Raw genomic sequence first — 17705 nt, 5'->3', positions numbered from 1 at the left:
CTTAATTATATGCCTAGTATCACTGTAAATGTATGATTTTGATGCCCAACTTTGTGCACTAATAAATGGACAATGGTTTATGTTTTATAGGCATCTAACTGTACCCTAAGGCTCAACTTTCTTTCTAATAATTGTCTCAATTTATTGTGGCTGCTAGAATTAATAGCTCTCTGGTGTTTTAGTTTTGTAAAGGAGCTCACCGGAGGAAAAAAGTTGGAGACCCCTGATTTAAAACAAGCTCAAGATCTGGACATCGGGACAAGATTGTCTCAATGGACTGGGCAGTGGTCCCCTAACCCAAAAGTCGGACAGTAGATTCATGCTAGAACCAGCTTCTGTTTTATGTGTGATTAGGCAAGAAACTTCACCCACCATGCCTTGTGTGAATGTGGTGTGTGTGTGTGAGAGAGTTGGTGATGGTTGGAGGGGCTGATGCCGCAGATTGGCAGCCATGCTTCTGTCAGTCTGCCCCAGGACAACTATGGGTTCAATAGTATGGAATATGGAGTGAATTAATAGTGCAATGTAACAGTCTTTGGGTGTTTTAAACATAGGCGTAGGTTGTAATGTACAGTTTGTGTCCATTGTCCTTCTAAGATGATTCTTTAGCAGAAAACAGCGATGTAGAAGTTTGTAGCAGATTTCCCTTTGCTTGTTGGTGATGAGATATTTGTGAGGTCATGTCCGTACATTTTTCCATGGAATATTGTCAGTAGAGTCCGGCTGCTAACAGCGCACGAGTAGGGCTCCGTTTGGGAGGTGCACTTGTGGTGATATTCGCTCTTTTTCCGCAGCGACTCAATATAAGGCAAGTTTAAGTTAAGATAAAGCCAAATGAGTTCCCTTTGAAATGTTTTTCAAAATTTGGTGCGCAGCATCTTCACTCACTCCTGCTCAAGCCGACATCTTCAGGTGCTAGTCCTGTTCTGCCGCTTTCCCAGTTTAGGCTCCTGGCTCCACTAATGACATCACTCTGTTACAGCCAATGAAACAGCGGCAGAAGTAACCCATCAACCCGTCATATCACAATACATCTCAGAACGTCTAAGAAACAAAATGTGAACTAAAACATGTTCAATTAATACTACTGAGTTTGGAAAAATATCTGAAATAATTTATATTTGTGTTAATTAAAATAAAAAGCAAATATATAGGGACTATTTTCCTTTCCCCAAATATTGGCTGTGACATGTCCCCACTGTCCCGATGCAAACCTATGCCCTTGGTTTTAACCTCTCAGGCTCAAATAAATTTTTAGTATCAGGAAAAATCTGATATTTGGGGAAAATTATAATATGGGGTAGTAATATACAATCCTGACTTTTTTATCCTATGTAAACAAAAAAAGTATTTTGCACTTCTGGCAGGCCGTTTGCGTGTAGTCATTCTTGCACAGTCTGCATCGTCCACGTTTATCAGCATGGATGGGAGAAAAGGCTCCTGAGTAAAAAAAAGCTCATAAAATATGGATGTGGAGTAAGTAGGTAATTGGAATTTAGCTGTTGCAAATCTGCAACGCCTGCCTGGAGAGGGTTAAAAGGTATTATATCAATTCAATGCATTTTATTGGTGCCCACTTCTCCTCGCACACAGTTAGTGTTGACACTGGCTATTTTCTGTTTTCCTCAGGCACCCACTGCGGTCATGTAGCCCCTCAGGATATAGTCAGCATTTCTAACACACTGCACATCAGCTTCTCCTCCAATGAAAAAGTAGTGGACACAGGTTTTCACGCCCAGTGGAGAGCCGTGGACGCTTCAGAAGGTAAGACTTTAAAGAGCTCATATTACACTATTTTCTGATCTATGTTATAGTGTTATTTTATCATCACAAACAGACCTGGAGTTGTGTTTTGTTTCATTTGCACATGTTTAATACACTCTATTCCACCTTGTGATGTCATGTGGTAATACAAGAACTCCATACACACCAAAAAAAAGCAAAATGTAGCTAAATTAAAATGACTTAAATTAAGAACATTTTATTTTATTTGAGTAGATTCAACTTGACAAGTGAAATTATCTACCAGCGAAATAAGTGTGTTTTTCTTAATTCAAGCAACATTAGATTTTGTGCAGAAAGTTGTTGTTTTTCTTATTTTAAGAGTAGCAACATGTATTTTCATATATTAAAGTCTTGTTTCACTGGTAGATTTTTTTACTTGTCAAGTGAAATTTACTCAAATCATGATCAAACTTTGGTTGGTGTCTTGCCCTCTCCGGGTGGGTGGAGAGTCCCCGCCACAAGTGGAGGAGTTCAAGTATCTCGGGGTCTTGTTCACGAGTGAGGGGAGGATGGAGCGTGAGATTGACAGGCGGATCGGTGCAGCGTCGGCAGTGATGCGGTCGCTGTATCGGACTGTTGTGGTGAAGAGGGAGCTGAGCTGAAAGGCGAAGCTCTCGATTTACCACTCAATCTGTGTTCCTCCCCTCACCTATGGTCATGAGCTCTGAGTAATGACCAAAAAGACGAGATCGTGGATACAAGTGGTCGAAATGAGTTTCCTTCACAGGGTGGCTGGGCGCTCCCTTAGAGATAGGGTGAGGAGCTCAGTCACATGGGAGGAGCTAGGAGTAGAGCTGCTGCTCCTCCACGTCGAGAGGAGCAGCTGAGGTGGCTCGGGCATCTGTTCCTGATGGCCCTGGATAAGCGGAAGACAATTGGATGGATGGATGATAAAACTTTCTTAATTCAAGTCATCTTAACTTGGGTAGATTTTGTTTTTTGCAGTGTACACCTTCACTAGAATCATTTAGGTAATTTCATCTCTGGAACTTCCCTTTTCTACTGAAGTCAAAGGTAAAAGGAGCTGTTAACTTAAACTACAGCTTCATGACATCACAAGGTGGAACAGAGCATTTTGAGCTTTGGAGATGTACAGTAGACAGACTAATAATAAAGGATTACACAAATGTGTGAATGAAACCAAACACAACTCCAGGTCTGTTTTTGATTCTGTCATAACTTAAAGCTCAATACTGGACCTTTAATGTAACACAATTTGTATACAGGTATTTGTTTAGCTCAAAATCCCGAATGGTAGAGATCAAACGTGTTTTTTTCTATTTGCCAAGCACCATGCGGAGGCAGCTTCAGCTCTGAGCAGGGAGAGATGACGTCTCCGAACTGGCCCAATGACTACGCGGCCCAGTCTGTTTGCACATGGACTGTCAAAAATCCCAGTGCATCAAGTATCCATGTGGCGTTCACCCACTTTGAGTTGCAAGCTGTGAACGTGCTTGGCAAATGTGTGGACTACGTGGAGGTTTTCAACGGAGCAACGATGACATCAATAGGTGAGTTTTCTTACTACAACTGAACCAGAATGAAACTAAAACTAGACCAGGACTAACTCTGAAATAAAGCAGGTCTAAAGCAGAATTAAACCAGGACTAAACCGGTAAATAATAGAAATTTCATAATATTAGGAAGATGGGCCAGATTGACAGGTTTTTAACATTCTCAGTTTTTTACTTTATTTGTTGCGATAATACCTGTTGTACATATAAATGACCGAGTCACACCAATCAAGAACAACTTTGTGAAGAAGAAGAAAAAAAGAAGAAGAAAAATTTTTAAATATGTTGAAAATTACAGGAAATAGAGAGTTCTAAAACACACTGATGAATTCCATCCAAACGTTCGGTACAATTTACACAAAATAAATAATTTCACTGACACTTTAAACATGAGTTCAACACTCTACTGTAAATGTGTTTTCTCATAATATTATTTGTTAAATAATAATTTATGTGTACAAAATGGTTGCTAGGTAACAGGATTTCCCTAGTGTGATGTCATGATTTCCAAAAAATAGTGAAATTTAGGAGTGTGCAAAAATAGTGATAATATTGACATATCGTATCGTTTAATGTGATGATTACTACTGCAACAACACATCATCAGTAGGGTAAAACTAAACTGTCTCACGGCAGTCTAACCCCAGCTCACGTTCCCTATTACTGGGTGAACAATCCAACGCTTGGTGAATTCTGCTTCACAATGATAGGAAGAGGCGACATCGAAGGATCAAAAAGCGACGTCGCTATGAACGCTTGGCCGCCACAAGCCAGTTATCCCTGAGATAACTCTTCTGACACCTCCTGCTTAAAACCCAAAAAGTCAGAAGAATGTGCAAAAATATCGAAATATTGACATATCGTATCGTTTAATGTGATGATACAGTATCGATATCGTGGACTGCTGTATTTATATATTGCTAAGAGTATTTTTTGGTATATTATACTCAATTATTTTCTTACAGTGCTACAGTTTTGTTGTTTGTTCATAGGAAGGAAACTCATATATACAGCACATTTGAAGTTTTTACATTTTTGAGGATTAAAATGTTTGTTTCATATTCACTTTGCACAAGAAGTGGTTTAATAAAGACTTTTGGCATCACGGACATGATTTAGCCTTTATTTTTATTGAACGGTATCGAATCGATTTGAAATTTATTTTATGGAATCGAAAGTTGTATGTATCGTATCGTGGCCTATGTATCGAGATATGTATCGTATCGGCAACTTCGTCATGATACCCAGCCCTAGTGAAATTTTAAAGGTGCACTGCGCAACTTTTCTTTTCCATTTGTGGTTACACGACTGCATGTTATTACCCGGAATGTCCCACAGTATTAAATTAAACTTATCTATCACATATATATGCTCACATTTTATTGCTCAAAAATACATTGAAAAACATAAATCTTTGTTTGAAGGTGGGCTTCAAAACAAACTGACCTAGATTTGTGGAGAGGCAACCCCGCTCAGTCAGAATAGTTATTTTAGTTATTTATTTATTTCATTCCATCAAAACATACAAGACATGAATGAAAAGGAGCAGGAAGAAGAGTCAGCTTAAGTTATCTGCCCCCTTTTCTCCTTTCCAGACAAAACATCAACACCGATAGTTACTTTAAAACATTTAAAATCAGTACATTTCAGTTCAGTCACGATTATTAATCAATTGTAAACAGAAATCTTCACGATAATGCACAACAACTTCCTTTTTCATACATACACATCGCATTGGATTTTATGTGTTGTTTTATGTACTTAATTCTTTTATATCTTTGTCAAGACTATTCCATAAATTATTATTATTGAATACCTACATTTTTGAGCTATAAAACTACCTGTAATAGAATAAATTTAATGTCGAGCTGTTTAATGTCATACTGTGGAATATTCCCTGCTCTACAGAGGTCGGTGTGTTTGATTCTCTGTTACAAAGAGGATCTGCTTCTCGTTGTACAGGTCGATTCTGTGGATTTGCCCCTCCGAACGCTATTACCGTCCCTGCGAACAGCGTGATCGTGCGCTTCGTCAGTAATAGAGACAATCAGCAGAGTGGTTTCCGTGGATACTGGACCACCAATCCTGCTGTTATTCCCACCATTCCTCCTCCACCTCCTAACCCCTGGGACAACATCACCATCAGTAAGTGTTAATACTCGAAAAAGATACGAGCTTTTCAACACACCAACAGAGTCACTGATTACCCATACTGTTTAATCTTACACAGAGTTATATCTAAAAAATAATAATGATCAAATAAATAAATAATAAAAATACATTTTCTCTTCCAGCCTGGCCTAAAGATTGTGGGCAGCCCGCGATCAAACCAAGTAATGCCACTCTGAGGGTGGTCAATGGAGTGGAGGCCGTGCCCCATTCATGGCCCTGGCAGGTTTCTATGCAGGTGAGCAGCATTTTTAAAGTGGTTTTAAAATGACCGATATTATGCAATTTTCTGATCTATGTTATAATGTTGTTTCTTCATCATAAGTAAATAAGTTAAGTAAACCTTTATTTATATTGCACCTTTCATGGATAAAAAATCACAAAGCGCTTTAAAGTGCAATGAACAACAACAACAACAACATATACAAGAACAGAGGAATTACACGGTCAACTAAAAGCTTATCTAAAAAGCAGCTTCTTGAGGTGTTTTTTAGAAGAGTCTATAGCAGACATGTTAGACTCAGGCCCAGGGATCAAATTTGACCGCGATATAATTATATTTAGCCCACGAGATCATGTCAAATATGTATTAGAGCTGCCCGCCGGCTACAGATTGACTATAGAGACATTATTTACTTAAAATGTTGTTATTATTTTATATTATACTTGTTCTGGATTCAGTGTTTAAGCAAAACTATTATTAAACATTTATTTTAGTAAGAAAAGGTTTAACATTACATACCTCGTAAGAAGAGAAAACATGCAGATGTTGTTGAAATTTTTCAATAAATATTTAGTTTGGCCCACGACTTCATCCCAGTTTTTAATTTTTGGAAGGCTAGGGGTACGGCATTCCATAATTTGAGGGCCACAGTCTGAAAGCACACGTCCCTCCGAGTTTTAAATCGGCTCTTTGGGATCATCAAGAGGCCCTGACCTGAGGACCAGAGGGTGCGGTCTAAGGTGTAGGGGCGCAGGAAGTTACTGATGTACTGGGATGCCTTTCCATTTAAAGCTCTGTAAGTTAAAACCAAGATAGATTTTAAAATCATAACAGAACTTAACAGGAAGTCAGTGCAGTGAAGATAAAACTGGTGTAATGTGTGTTCTCCTGTTAGCTCCTATTAAAAACCTTTCAGCCGTGTTTTGCACAAGTTGCAGCTGCTTAAGTTTAGAAGCGTTAAAACAAGTAACAAGAGAATTACCAAGATCTAAAAAATATGAAATAAAAGAGTGAACAGTCATTTCAAGATCTGCATTTGAAAAAAATTTTTCTCAGTTTAGTGATGTTGTGTAGCTGCTAAAAACTGTTTTAACCACTTGGCTGCAGTGACCTAGCCTGATTCATCAGCCAGTTTCACTTCGTAGAAACCGTCTGACCTCGCAGCATTAGGATTTGTTTGCGTGACGGTAGGGGGTACTTTTTATCATTTAACCAATTGCTGATATTTGGTAGTCACGTATGTAATGCACCGCTAACAGAGCTAACTGGTATATTAAGCTTTTCCCAAATCCTGTAGGAAGAAGGCCAATAACGTCTTTCCCCGTGATGAAATTCACCAAATATTCTCTTTGTTCTGGCTTTAAATCCTCCATCTTGGGAATCGTTACCAGCACAAAATGTCTGGGTCTTCGCTGATTGGCTGGTGCTCGGACTTACACTTTCAGGGTTTTTGCAAATCGTCTATTGTATTCTGATTCCTGACCTAGTTGCTGGAAAGAAATTAAATTGAGTGCAGGCACTAGGTGGCGCCGGCCTGGCTGCAGTGACCCTCCAAAGACATTGATTTGATAAACACACATTGAGTTGTATTTTTTTTCATTCATTCATTAAACATCATGAACTTATAACAAGTCCATTTTGTGTAATATAGGATCTTTAAAGTACCACTGTTTTGTCCAGTGTAATAAAGCCTTGAAACTGTATTTGTATAACTGTATAACTGTAAATTTAAAATATAATTTAAATTAAAATGTCTTTAACAGGCGACCCTCCTTTTGCCCATTCCATACATGCACGGCTGTGGAGGATCTCTAATTCACGAAGAATGGATTCTCACTGCTGCACATTGTTTCATGTTGTAAGTGTATCATTTAATCATAGTACTTTATGTATGTGGTCTTATATATGTGTAATCCCTCAGTGGTCCAGGTAGGTTGATTAGTGGGCCATGGGCATGTACTAGTTGGTGGAGCCTAAACCCAGTTTTGTAATTTTGTAGTATTTTCATTACTGAGATAATTATTCTTTTTTTTGTTTGATTTACACTGGAAAAAACAATATCTAGGTAAGTTAAAACGACTTAAATTAAGAACATTTTACTTGTGTTATTATCTACCAGTGGAATAAGTCTGTTTTTCTTGATTCAAGCAACATTCGATTTTGTCTCTTATTTTAAGTGCAAAAAAAATGTTATTTTTCTTATTTTAAGTGTAGAAAGATGTATTTTCATAATTTAAGCACAAAACTGGCTAGATTTTATTTTTTGCAGTGTTATTTTTTGATGTGTTATATTTACTAAAAATGCATGATTTTTGGTAATTTTGGTAATTCTTTATGGTTAACATGATTATTTGTTGATTATTTGCTTAAAAATAATTTGATTTATTTACATTTTTCTTTCAATTAATTATTGCTAATGTTAATCATAAATTTACCCAAGTAATGTTTATTTTTTGTAATATTTTTCGGTCTAAGGCTGCTTATTTAAGACACATCATGGAAGCCGAACAGTTTTTTGCCTCCTGTCAATCTTGACCTGTTAAAGTTCCCCTTTTGTGTGATTTATTTGTCCTCAATTATATGTGAATACTCAGTGAAGAGTTTTTAACTGCACCTGGATCGCTCCCCATGGATTTATTTCTGAGGCTTTTTAAAAAGTGGAACAAGGTGCACAAAGCGTCGATCTATGGCTTCACAAATGTCTGGACCTGACACTAGTCTATGTGCTTTTATACTTGTTCTGATACAGCTTAAGATCGTTCTAAAGCGATTCAGGAAAGGTTCATTTCTGCCCTGTGATTGTGACTTTTTTAGTATCGATACCTGCTCAAATGAGTATCTAGTTTCGATAGTTTTAGCATCAATTAGTGTATGATTCCTACACTTTGATACCCCTAATCTACATTCACTGGAAAAAAAAACAAAAAAACAATATCTAGTTAAGTTAAAGTGACTTAAATTAAGAATATTTTACTTTATTTGAGTAGATTCAACTTGACAAGTAAATTGATCTATCAATGAATAAGCGTGTTTTTCTTAATTAAAGCAACTTTTGATTTTGTTTCTTATTTTAAGTGTAAAAAGTTCTTGTTTTTCGTATTTTAAGAGTGGCAAGATGTATTTTTATAATTTAAGTACAAAAAGGCAGATAATTTTACTTGTTAAATGAAATTTACTGCTTTCTTAATTTAAGTCATCATAACTTGGCAAGATTTAGTTTTTTAGAGTGTTTAAACAATCTTATAAAGGTACATTGTGTAACTGGTGGAGGGTCCGTCAAATGCTTTTCTATCTTCATGGAGACCAAACCAGGCTAAGTTACAGGTCAGATCTGTGGAGAGGCGACCCCGCTCACAGTCAGAATACATGTTTTTCTATGTATTTTTGAGCTATAAAACCATTTGAAACTGAATAAATGTAAAGAAGAGCTGTTTAATGTCATACTGTTGAACGATCAAGGAAGAGAACATGACATATCCACCAAAAAAGTTACACAATGCTCCTTTAAATATGTATGCATCATTTTGATTCTGCTTCTTTCTTCACCGCAGCCCTCTGAACAAACCCTCTTTTTGGCGAATGTGTTTGGGGAAGCACCACATGAACTCCTCGGCGGACGTCCCATCGGCGGAGGCGTGTTACAAAGTGGACGGCATCATTCGTCACGAGGGCTTTGTGTACGAGCAGGACTCCTCAGACATCACCAACGACATCGCCCTGGTCCACCTGTCGGAAAAGGTCAACATGAGCAGAGAGATCAGCCCCGTGTGCCTGCCCAAACCCGGGGCCGTGATGCCCGCCGGGACGCCCTGCTTCGTCACGGGATGGGGCGATGAAAAAGGTACACAGATATGAGAGTTAGGGTTGTCAAAACTGAAGTATTGAAAATCAGATGCTAATTTGAAGAATCCAAATACACTTTATTTCTATAACACATTTTAGAAACAAAGATAGGGAGCCCACCTGATGACGTACGCGAAAAAAGACACTAAATGGTGGCCTCAAATTACTATTTCATTCCCACAATATGTAATTCATTCTCACGTTTTAGCTAAATCATTCACACCCATTCATCCATCCATCCATTTTCTTCCGCTTATCCGGAGCCGGGTTGTGGGGGCAGCAGTCTAAGCAGGGACTCCCAGACTTCCTTCACCCCAGACAGGTCCTCCAGCTCCTCCGGGGGGACCCTGAGGCGTTCCCAGGCCAGCCGAGAGACATAGTCCCTCCAGCGTGTCCTGGGTCTTCCCGGGGCCTCCTCCCGGTGGGACCTCCCGAGGGAGGCATCCAGGAGGCATCCGGAACAGATGACGAGCCACCTCAACTGGCTCCTCTCAACGTGGAGGAGCAGCGGCTCTACTCCTCTCGTGTGACTGAGCTCCTTACCCTATCTCTAAGGAAGCGCCCAGTCACCCTGCGAAGGAAACTCATTTTGAGCTCTTGTATCTGCAATCTTGTCCTTTCGGTCATTACAAAGAGCTCATGACCAGAGGTGAGAGTAGGAACGAAGATTGGCCGGTAAATCGAGAGCTTCGCCTTTCAGCTCAGCTCCCTCTTCACCACAACGGTCCGATACAGCGACCGCATCACTGCTGACACTGCACCGATCCGCCTGTCAATCTCACACTCCATCCTCCCCTCACTCATGAACAAGACCATGAGATACTTAAACTCCTCCACTTGAGGCCACCCGGAGAAGGCAAGACACCTTTTTCCGGCCAAGAACCATGGCATCGGACTTAGAAGAGCTGATCTTCATCAGCATGTTTTAGTTAATTTGTTCCCATGTTTCAGTTAATTTGTTCCCACTTTTAGTCAATTTGTTCCGACGTTTTAGTTAATTTGTTGAGACGTTTTAGCTAAATCGTTCCCACATTTTCACTAAATCGTTCCCACATTGTAGTTAATTTGTTCGTACGTTTTAGTTAATTCGTTCCCACATTTTTGCCAGTTTGTACACATCACTACGGGGTCAGCCCATAGTTCTGAAAGCCCATTAGTCCGACCACACACACAGTAGAGATGCTGGATGCCTTGTAACAGGATAAACTGTTCGTAAATTCGAAGTGTGTGCACGCGCACGCGTGCATGCGTGAATGGGCTTTCGGAACAATGAGCTCACCCTGTAGTGATGTGTACGAATTGCCTAAAACGAGGAAACGAGTTAGCTAAAACGTGGGAAAGGCGGGCTCCCTAGCTTTGTTTGTTCTTGTATATTTTTGGGAGCTTGTGGGCGGAGCCTTGTACAAAATCTTAGAGCTAAACATAATGAAGGTTTGAATAGGGCCTGGCGTAGAACATGTGTAGATGACCCTAAACCCTCTTCAGGCATGTTTTTCAAGATTTAAGGTTCTTCATTTGTCATTCAAGCATGCGAGAGAAACACAACAGAACCATATGTGTTTCTCAAGGCCCAATGATTAAGAGAAATAAAAACGATAATAAATAAGCAGTTTTAAAAAGTACATTAAGAGCATTTAGCAGCTCTGACAGTTAAGTACAAGTAGAATGTGTGGCAAGATAGAGAGGCAGACTAAGCAGGAAGTCAGTGTGCACCGTACAAAAGTCTGACAGCCTCAGTTTTTGATGAGGGAACAACATTATAACATGGTAGAAATCTCAAACATTTGCACTATACTCCCTCTTTAACATGTTTTTCACTATGTGCTTTCAGGAAACCTCTTCCCCAAAGTGGCTGAGCAGCTGAACCAGGCCGCCCTCCCCGTTATAGACTTCGCCACCTGCAGTAAGCCGGCGTACTGGTGGGACACTCTGAGGCCCTCTATGATCTGTGCAGGGTACGGCTCTCCTGATGAACTCAAGTCTGCCTGCCAGGTAAAGACTTACACTTACACTTACACTTAGACAAACTTTATTAATCCACGAGGGAAATTATTTGGACACAGTAGCTCACACATCACAATATAATAACAAAGAGCAACAATGTAAATAGTAATAATAAAATCTAAATAAGCAGTAAAAATAACAAAGCAAAAGTAACACAACACAGCTCTGTACACAACTGAATACAGGAAAATGGTTAGGCTACGTTCAGACTGCATCCTGAAGTGATTCAAAATTAGAGGTCTGCGCAGGACTGAATTTTCAGTCCCGCTCCTGCCCTCACCGGCACTGTGCAGTCCCGCTCCCGCAAGGAATCATAATTTTCAGTCCCGCGTTACATTGTCCTGCTCCTGCCCACAAGATGGGGAATTTTGCTTTCTTAAGCTCTATCAAACACAGAGAAGCAAAAAGGAATTGTCTAAAATGTGCGTGAGATTAGACCACAACGCATATTTAGGCTGCTCAAAATGTTTTAATTAATGTCAAATAAAATATGAGGCACAAATGATGTATGATAGGCATACATTCATCATTAGTATTTTTTACTTTACACTCATATTTAGTTTGCAGGACTGCAGTTTATCATTCCACCCGCCCGGTCAAGTGTCGTGTAGTCCCGCCCACGCTCGCAATGAGCTTTCAAAATGTGTCCTGTGCCGCACTGCTTTGCGTCGGGTCCCATGAGAAGCCCGCGGGAGTGCAGGGCTCTAATTGAAATCCAAGAAGTCTATTTGCTCTGTTAATTTGGGACAGTAGAAAAAAGGGGTGAGGTTCAATAAATATTTAAATCCTCCGACTCCTTTTCAGACACAAGTAAAATCTGAGTGACATTTATTTTTGGCTATCATAGAAAAGAAATATTTAGGTTTGGCATGATATCTATGTATTTACGTTTTCTATGCATGTTCTGTGCATTTCTGTCCGAATAAATATTCATTCATTCAATATAAAAGAAAATACTATGATTTAATATTGAAAATGACATTCTAAAAAGACTTTCGATTATCACCATGGTATCATAATCTGTATTGAGTAGGGGTTTAACGATATCCAAGTCTCACGATACGATATCATCACCATATGAACCTCACAGAACGATATTTATTGCAATATCATGGGAAAACTCACGATATCTCGGAGAGGCTCACGATTAGGGATGTAACAATATCTAAATCTCTCTGTATGATATTTTCATGATATTCATCTCACAGTACAGTATTTATTGCAATATTTTATGGAGGCAAACAAAACTGTGAATATACTACATTTCCTCTTAAAATCTTAATCCAAAAAACTAAGACTTAAAAGTGCTCAGAACTGTTATTTCTTCTTGTAGTCTACACTGAAATGCAAAGGATCATGGTCTATGTAGTTCACTCTGTCTTTTTTTCTTAAGCAATTGCTGCTCCATAACTTTTAATTTAACCAAAGAGACTTGTAATTCGATATATTGTGACGGTCCACGATATTATTGTGAGAACTTTGACGATACGATATCATGATATTTCGGTTATTGTTACATCCCTAGTACTGAGTATCAATTCTATTCTTTAGTATCGAAAATCAAGCTTGAAATTGTATTGTATAACAGTGACTCTTTGTCTACACTTGTAAATAGTTCATATAATTTAATAAAAATGTCTGAAAAATGCAAAAGAAAGCTAATTGTGTTAGATTAAAATAGTGGAGTATAGGTGTTCTGCCTCAGTTGATAAAAATAAATAAATAAATAAATAGTTTTGACTTTATCTGTTTTGTCTACTGCAGCTACCGTAGCTGCCATATTGTTTTAGGCTTTTCAACTGTCAGTGTCTTCTGCCAGTGTTTTTGTTTTAGCTGTTCTTGTCAGTTTTTTATTCCTGTGAACTGTTTTTTGGGCCTATAGAAATATCTGTCTGTGAGTATTGTAACACCAACATACTAACTCACTCTATGAGGCACTTTGAATTGTTTTATTTTTGAGATCCCTGATAAAATGTAATATGCTAGTAGCGTTAGCCTTTCTAAGGAGATTTCTATTGATGTTAGCATGATGCTAATTGGTTGTTGTATAGATGTTTTTTGTGATGTTGTTGATATTGTTGTATATATTTTGAATTGTTGAGTTGCCCTATGTTGTTTTATATAGCTCTGATTATTCTTTGTTTGTTGAAATGTAAAGATATAATTGTAATATGGATTTATTTTTTGTATGTTACAGTTTTACAGTCAACCTTCAGTAAATATCCAAAACAGCAAGAGGCTTCCTGGGTGCTTATTGAGGATACTGTTCGCTATCTGTAAAGCTAGTTCCGAAACGCTAGTGGAGGCAGAATAATAGGAGTGGGCAGTTTTTTTTAATTTTTTTTTGCTGTTGTTGTGGTTATTTTCACTTCTATTCTGATTTCACTTATGTTATATGTTCCATTGTATAAGAATGTAAATCTTTACTTGCTCAAACTAAATTCATTTAAAAGCTTGAAATGGTAGCATTATGACAGCACTAACCTCTGTACCTCTTTGCTCTGGTCCATAGGGAGACTCCGGTGGACCTTTCGCCTGTGAGTCTGCCGGCTCGCCCTGGGAGGTCCACGGCATCGTCAGCTTTGGGCCTCAGGGCTGCATCAAAGACAAGAAGCCGTCTGTGTTCACGCGCGTGTCCGCTTTCAGCCACTGGATCGAGCAAAACATCAAGAAGTTTGTGTTTGAGAAAAGCATCAGGTTCGACTAGAAAACACCTGAGCACCATTTCATAACTGTTCATACGTACTGATACTTTGCAGACCTGGTGGGGGGGTGACGCTAACTGTAGGCACTGCTCCGTCTGAGGCTTTGTGAGACTAAGTTTTCTGAAAACTTGAACAAAATGTGTTGTTAAAGTCCATTTTGTATTGTTTTTTCTTGACCTTTCAGATTTAAAACTTATTTGGCGGTGTTTCCTATTGTGCGCATTGCCTCACCATGGTAACTGCAGCACATTCCACTGTAGAAATACATGTAGAACACCCCCAGCGCTTCACTGCAAAGTATCAATGTAGAAAATTATTAGGAAAGTTATCATTTAAAGCAACACTGTGAGACTTGAGATATACTGTGTTATGTAGTAAAGTTGTTAAAATATTGAAAATCAGATACTAAAACCAGGATTGAAAATGGATACTCAATTTTTATTTAATTTTTTTAAATATATAGTTTTATTTATCAACACTTTCAGTTTAGAACACTGCCAGATAATCATTAAAATACACTTTAAGCATCAATTACAATAAATAAATATAAATTAAATAAACAAAAATAAATCAATACATTTAAATTCTATATGACTGACAAATTGGATACTCAATTTAACAAGTATCATTATGGAAACAGAAGTATATAAAGCCACATGGTGACTTAAAGGTGCATTGTGTAACTTTTCTGGGTCTGTCAAATGCTTTGTTATTGCTTTGTCTGGAATGTTTCACAGTATGGCATTAAACCTTTCTATCTTCTATCACGGAGATCAAACCAGACCAAGTTACAGGTCAGATCTGTGGAGAGGCGACCATGTTCACAGTCAGAATGTCTGTTTTTCTAGGTATTTTAGAGCTATAAAACCACCTGTAATTGAAAAAAAAAATTAAGGAAGAGCTATTTAATGTCACACCGTGGAACATTTCAGGCAGAGCAATGACATCTCCATAGAAACAAGCAGGTGATGTACCCCCAAACAAAGTTACATCTACTTTTTCTCCCGTCTTTGTGTTATCAAAATTAGTCTCCTATATCAAGCGTTTTCCTTAGTTTGAAATTTAACTTTTAGTTTCATGACACACTGATGTTATTATTCACATATTCTATCATTTTGAAGAATATTCAGCACAGAGACCCACAAAACCAACACTGTGAATCCTGAAAACTGCTGCTCTCTTTTATATACTGTGAATTAGGAGAACTTCTTTTATAGATTATTACAAATAAGTGTAGTGTAAAAGCTTAAAAGTATCTTGTAAATGGACAGAATACAATGTGTAAATAATTTGGAATAAAAGTGATCTCAGATATATATTTTGTGAAAGTTTGGTTATTTTTGTCACTATTTTTTAAGGATACAAAAAAAATGATATGGAAATTCTTATGTTCACTCATATAAAATGTAAAATAACTGTTGCCACTCTATAAAGTCACAATATTGTTTTTAAAGAGCCCATATTACACTATTGTCTGATCTGTGTTATAATATTGTTTCCTCATCATTAGGGGTGTGCAAAATTATTGAAATATTGATGTATCGTATCGTTTAATGTGATGATACAGTATCGATATCGTGGGCTGCTGTATCGATATATCGTCAAGAGTATTTTTTGGTAAATTTTACTAAATTATTTTGTTACAGCGCTACAGTTTTGTTGTTTGTTTAGAGGAAGGAAACTAGTTTATGTGACACATTTGACATTTTCACAGTTTTGATGAGGAAAATGTTTGTGTTTCATATTCAATTTGCACAAAAAGTGATTTAACATGAAATTAAATATATTGTATTGAACCGAAAGTGCACTGTATCGAGATAAGTATCGTATCGGCAACTTCTTGATGATACCCAGTCGTACTCATCATAAACAGACCTGGAGTTGTGTTTTGTTTCATTCACACATGCTTAATTAACACACAAACCCTGCATATTTCGGCTCTTTAGTTCTTCTCTCAAACAGAAAACACTCTGTCCCACCTTGTGATGCCATGTGGTGATACAGAAAGCGCTCCACTGTGTTTTTAAACTCCATACACCTTCACTAAAATCATTTGGATGATTTCAGCCCTGGAATTGCCAATCTTTACTGAATAAAATGTCAAAGGAGCTATTAACTTGAAACCCAGCAGAGCATTTTGAGCTTTGGAGATGTAAACAGACTAACAATAAAGGATTAGTCAAACATTTATGAATGAAACAAAACACAGCTCCAGGTTTTTGAGGAGGTAACCACATTATAACATGACTTAAAGCTCACAAGAGTCAGTTTTGAGTCATATAGGAGCTTTAATTTGCAGCCTGCACCACGTAGCATGACTAGTCTCTTCTCTCTTTTGCTTGTGTTTCCTCCTACTTATTTAGAATTTATTGTTACCATTTATATGTTTTCTCTTTGTTATTTTCTTATATTGTGATGTGTGAGCTACTGTGTCCAAATAATTTCCCTTGTGGATCAGTAAAGTTTGTCTAAGTCTAAGTCTAAGTCAGCTCCTGCAGGCACACATTTCAAAGTTTAGGGCATGAACCCCCTGATCACGTGACCTCCCCTTGACCAATCAGAGTGCCCGGCTCAGATTTCAGCTCAGGAGGAGAGAGAGAGAGGGAGAGGAAGAGAGGAAGAAAGAGAGACATGCACTAAATCTCTTTGCTCATGGGCAGGCAGGACTAGCCCACCGGGAATCCACTGACAACTCCTCCATTCTACGGCTTTGTCATGGATTATAATTGGAACATTTTAAAGGGATTTCCAAGTCTGGGGGGAGATTAGTGAAGAGAAGGAGAGGATAAAGGAGGAGGAGGACTTTAACTGCATCTCCGCTGCTTTTCTTCACTGAAAGAATGGGGGCTGGAGCTCTGACCATCTGTGTAAGTAGAAGCTTCTCTTTTTAAAGTTGCAGCACAAGAATTCCCGTAATGAGTGAATCAGCGCTGGAGAATCCAGAATATAATGGGACCTCCTGCTCCTCTGGGATGGTGCTGGTTTACAGATCCCAACAGATACAAAGAGTTAAGTTTTAGGAATACTTTGGTCACGTGGCTCCCGGTTTGTTTTCATACAGAGACATAAGAAAAGGTGGAAAAGACAGCTTCTGATGGTCAACCTTTCTACTGTGTTTGTGTATTGTAGAAATGTAATACTTTTGGTTTTGATTTACAAATGTCTCCCTTATTCATCTTGGAGTTGTCCCATGTATCAGGTAGACATCTGAGCTATGTTTTTTATTCAGTAAAGCGTTCAAGTTGATCCGTTTTGCATTTTTAAATTCATAATTAAAGGTTTTATGTTACACAAAATTGACTTTTATGAGCTTTTAGTCATGTTATAATGCTGTTACCACCTCAAAAACAGATCTGGAGTTGTGTTTTGTTTCATTCACACATGTTTGAGTAGTTTTATTATTAGTCTGTCCACATCTCCAAAGCTCAAAATGCTCTGCTCCATGTTGTGATGTCACAATGC

At 38.2% G+C, this 17705-nt stretch overlaps 1 protein-coding gene across 1 annotated transcript in view; it reads left to right on the top strand.

The window, feature by feature from the left end:
• zgc:154142 (uncharacterized protein LOC555481 homolog) overlaps positions 1–11556 on the top strand; it is a 65459-nt gene extending 53903 nt beyond the window's left edge. The window contains 7 exon segments of the mRNA XM_055158500.1: positions 1630–1764; positions 3075–3296; positions 5262–5444; positions 5594–5706; positions 7455–7549; positions 9243–9532; positions 11366–11556. Coding sequence (XP_055014475.1) covers positions 1630–1764; positions 3075–3296; positions 5262–5444; positions 5594–5706; positions 7455–7549; positions 9243–9532; positions 11366–11556 — 1229 coding nt within the window.
• The last annotated feature ends 6149 nt before the right edge of the window (positions 11557–17705 follow it).

The sequence above is a fragment of the Boleophthalmus pectinirostris genome, unplaced genomic scaffold (genome assembly GCF_026225935.1).
Source record: "Boleophthalmus pectinirostris isolate CB_2022bp ecotype Guang Dong unplaced genomic scaffold, ASM2622593v1 HiC_scaffold_22, whole genome shotgun sequence".
Lineage (NCBI taxonomy): Eukaryota > Metazoa > Chordata > Actinopteri > Gobiiformes > Gobiidae > Boleophthalmus > Boleophthalmus pectinirostris.
This window is presented reverse-complemented; position numbering and strand designations above follow the sequence as displayed.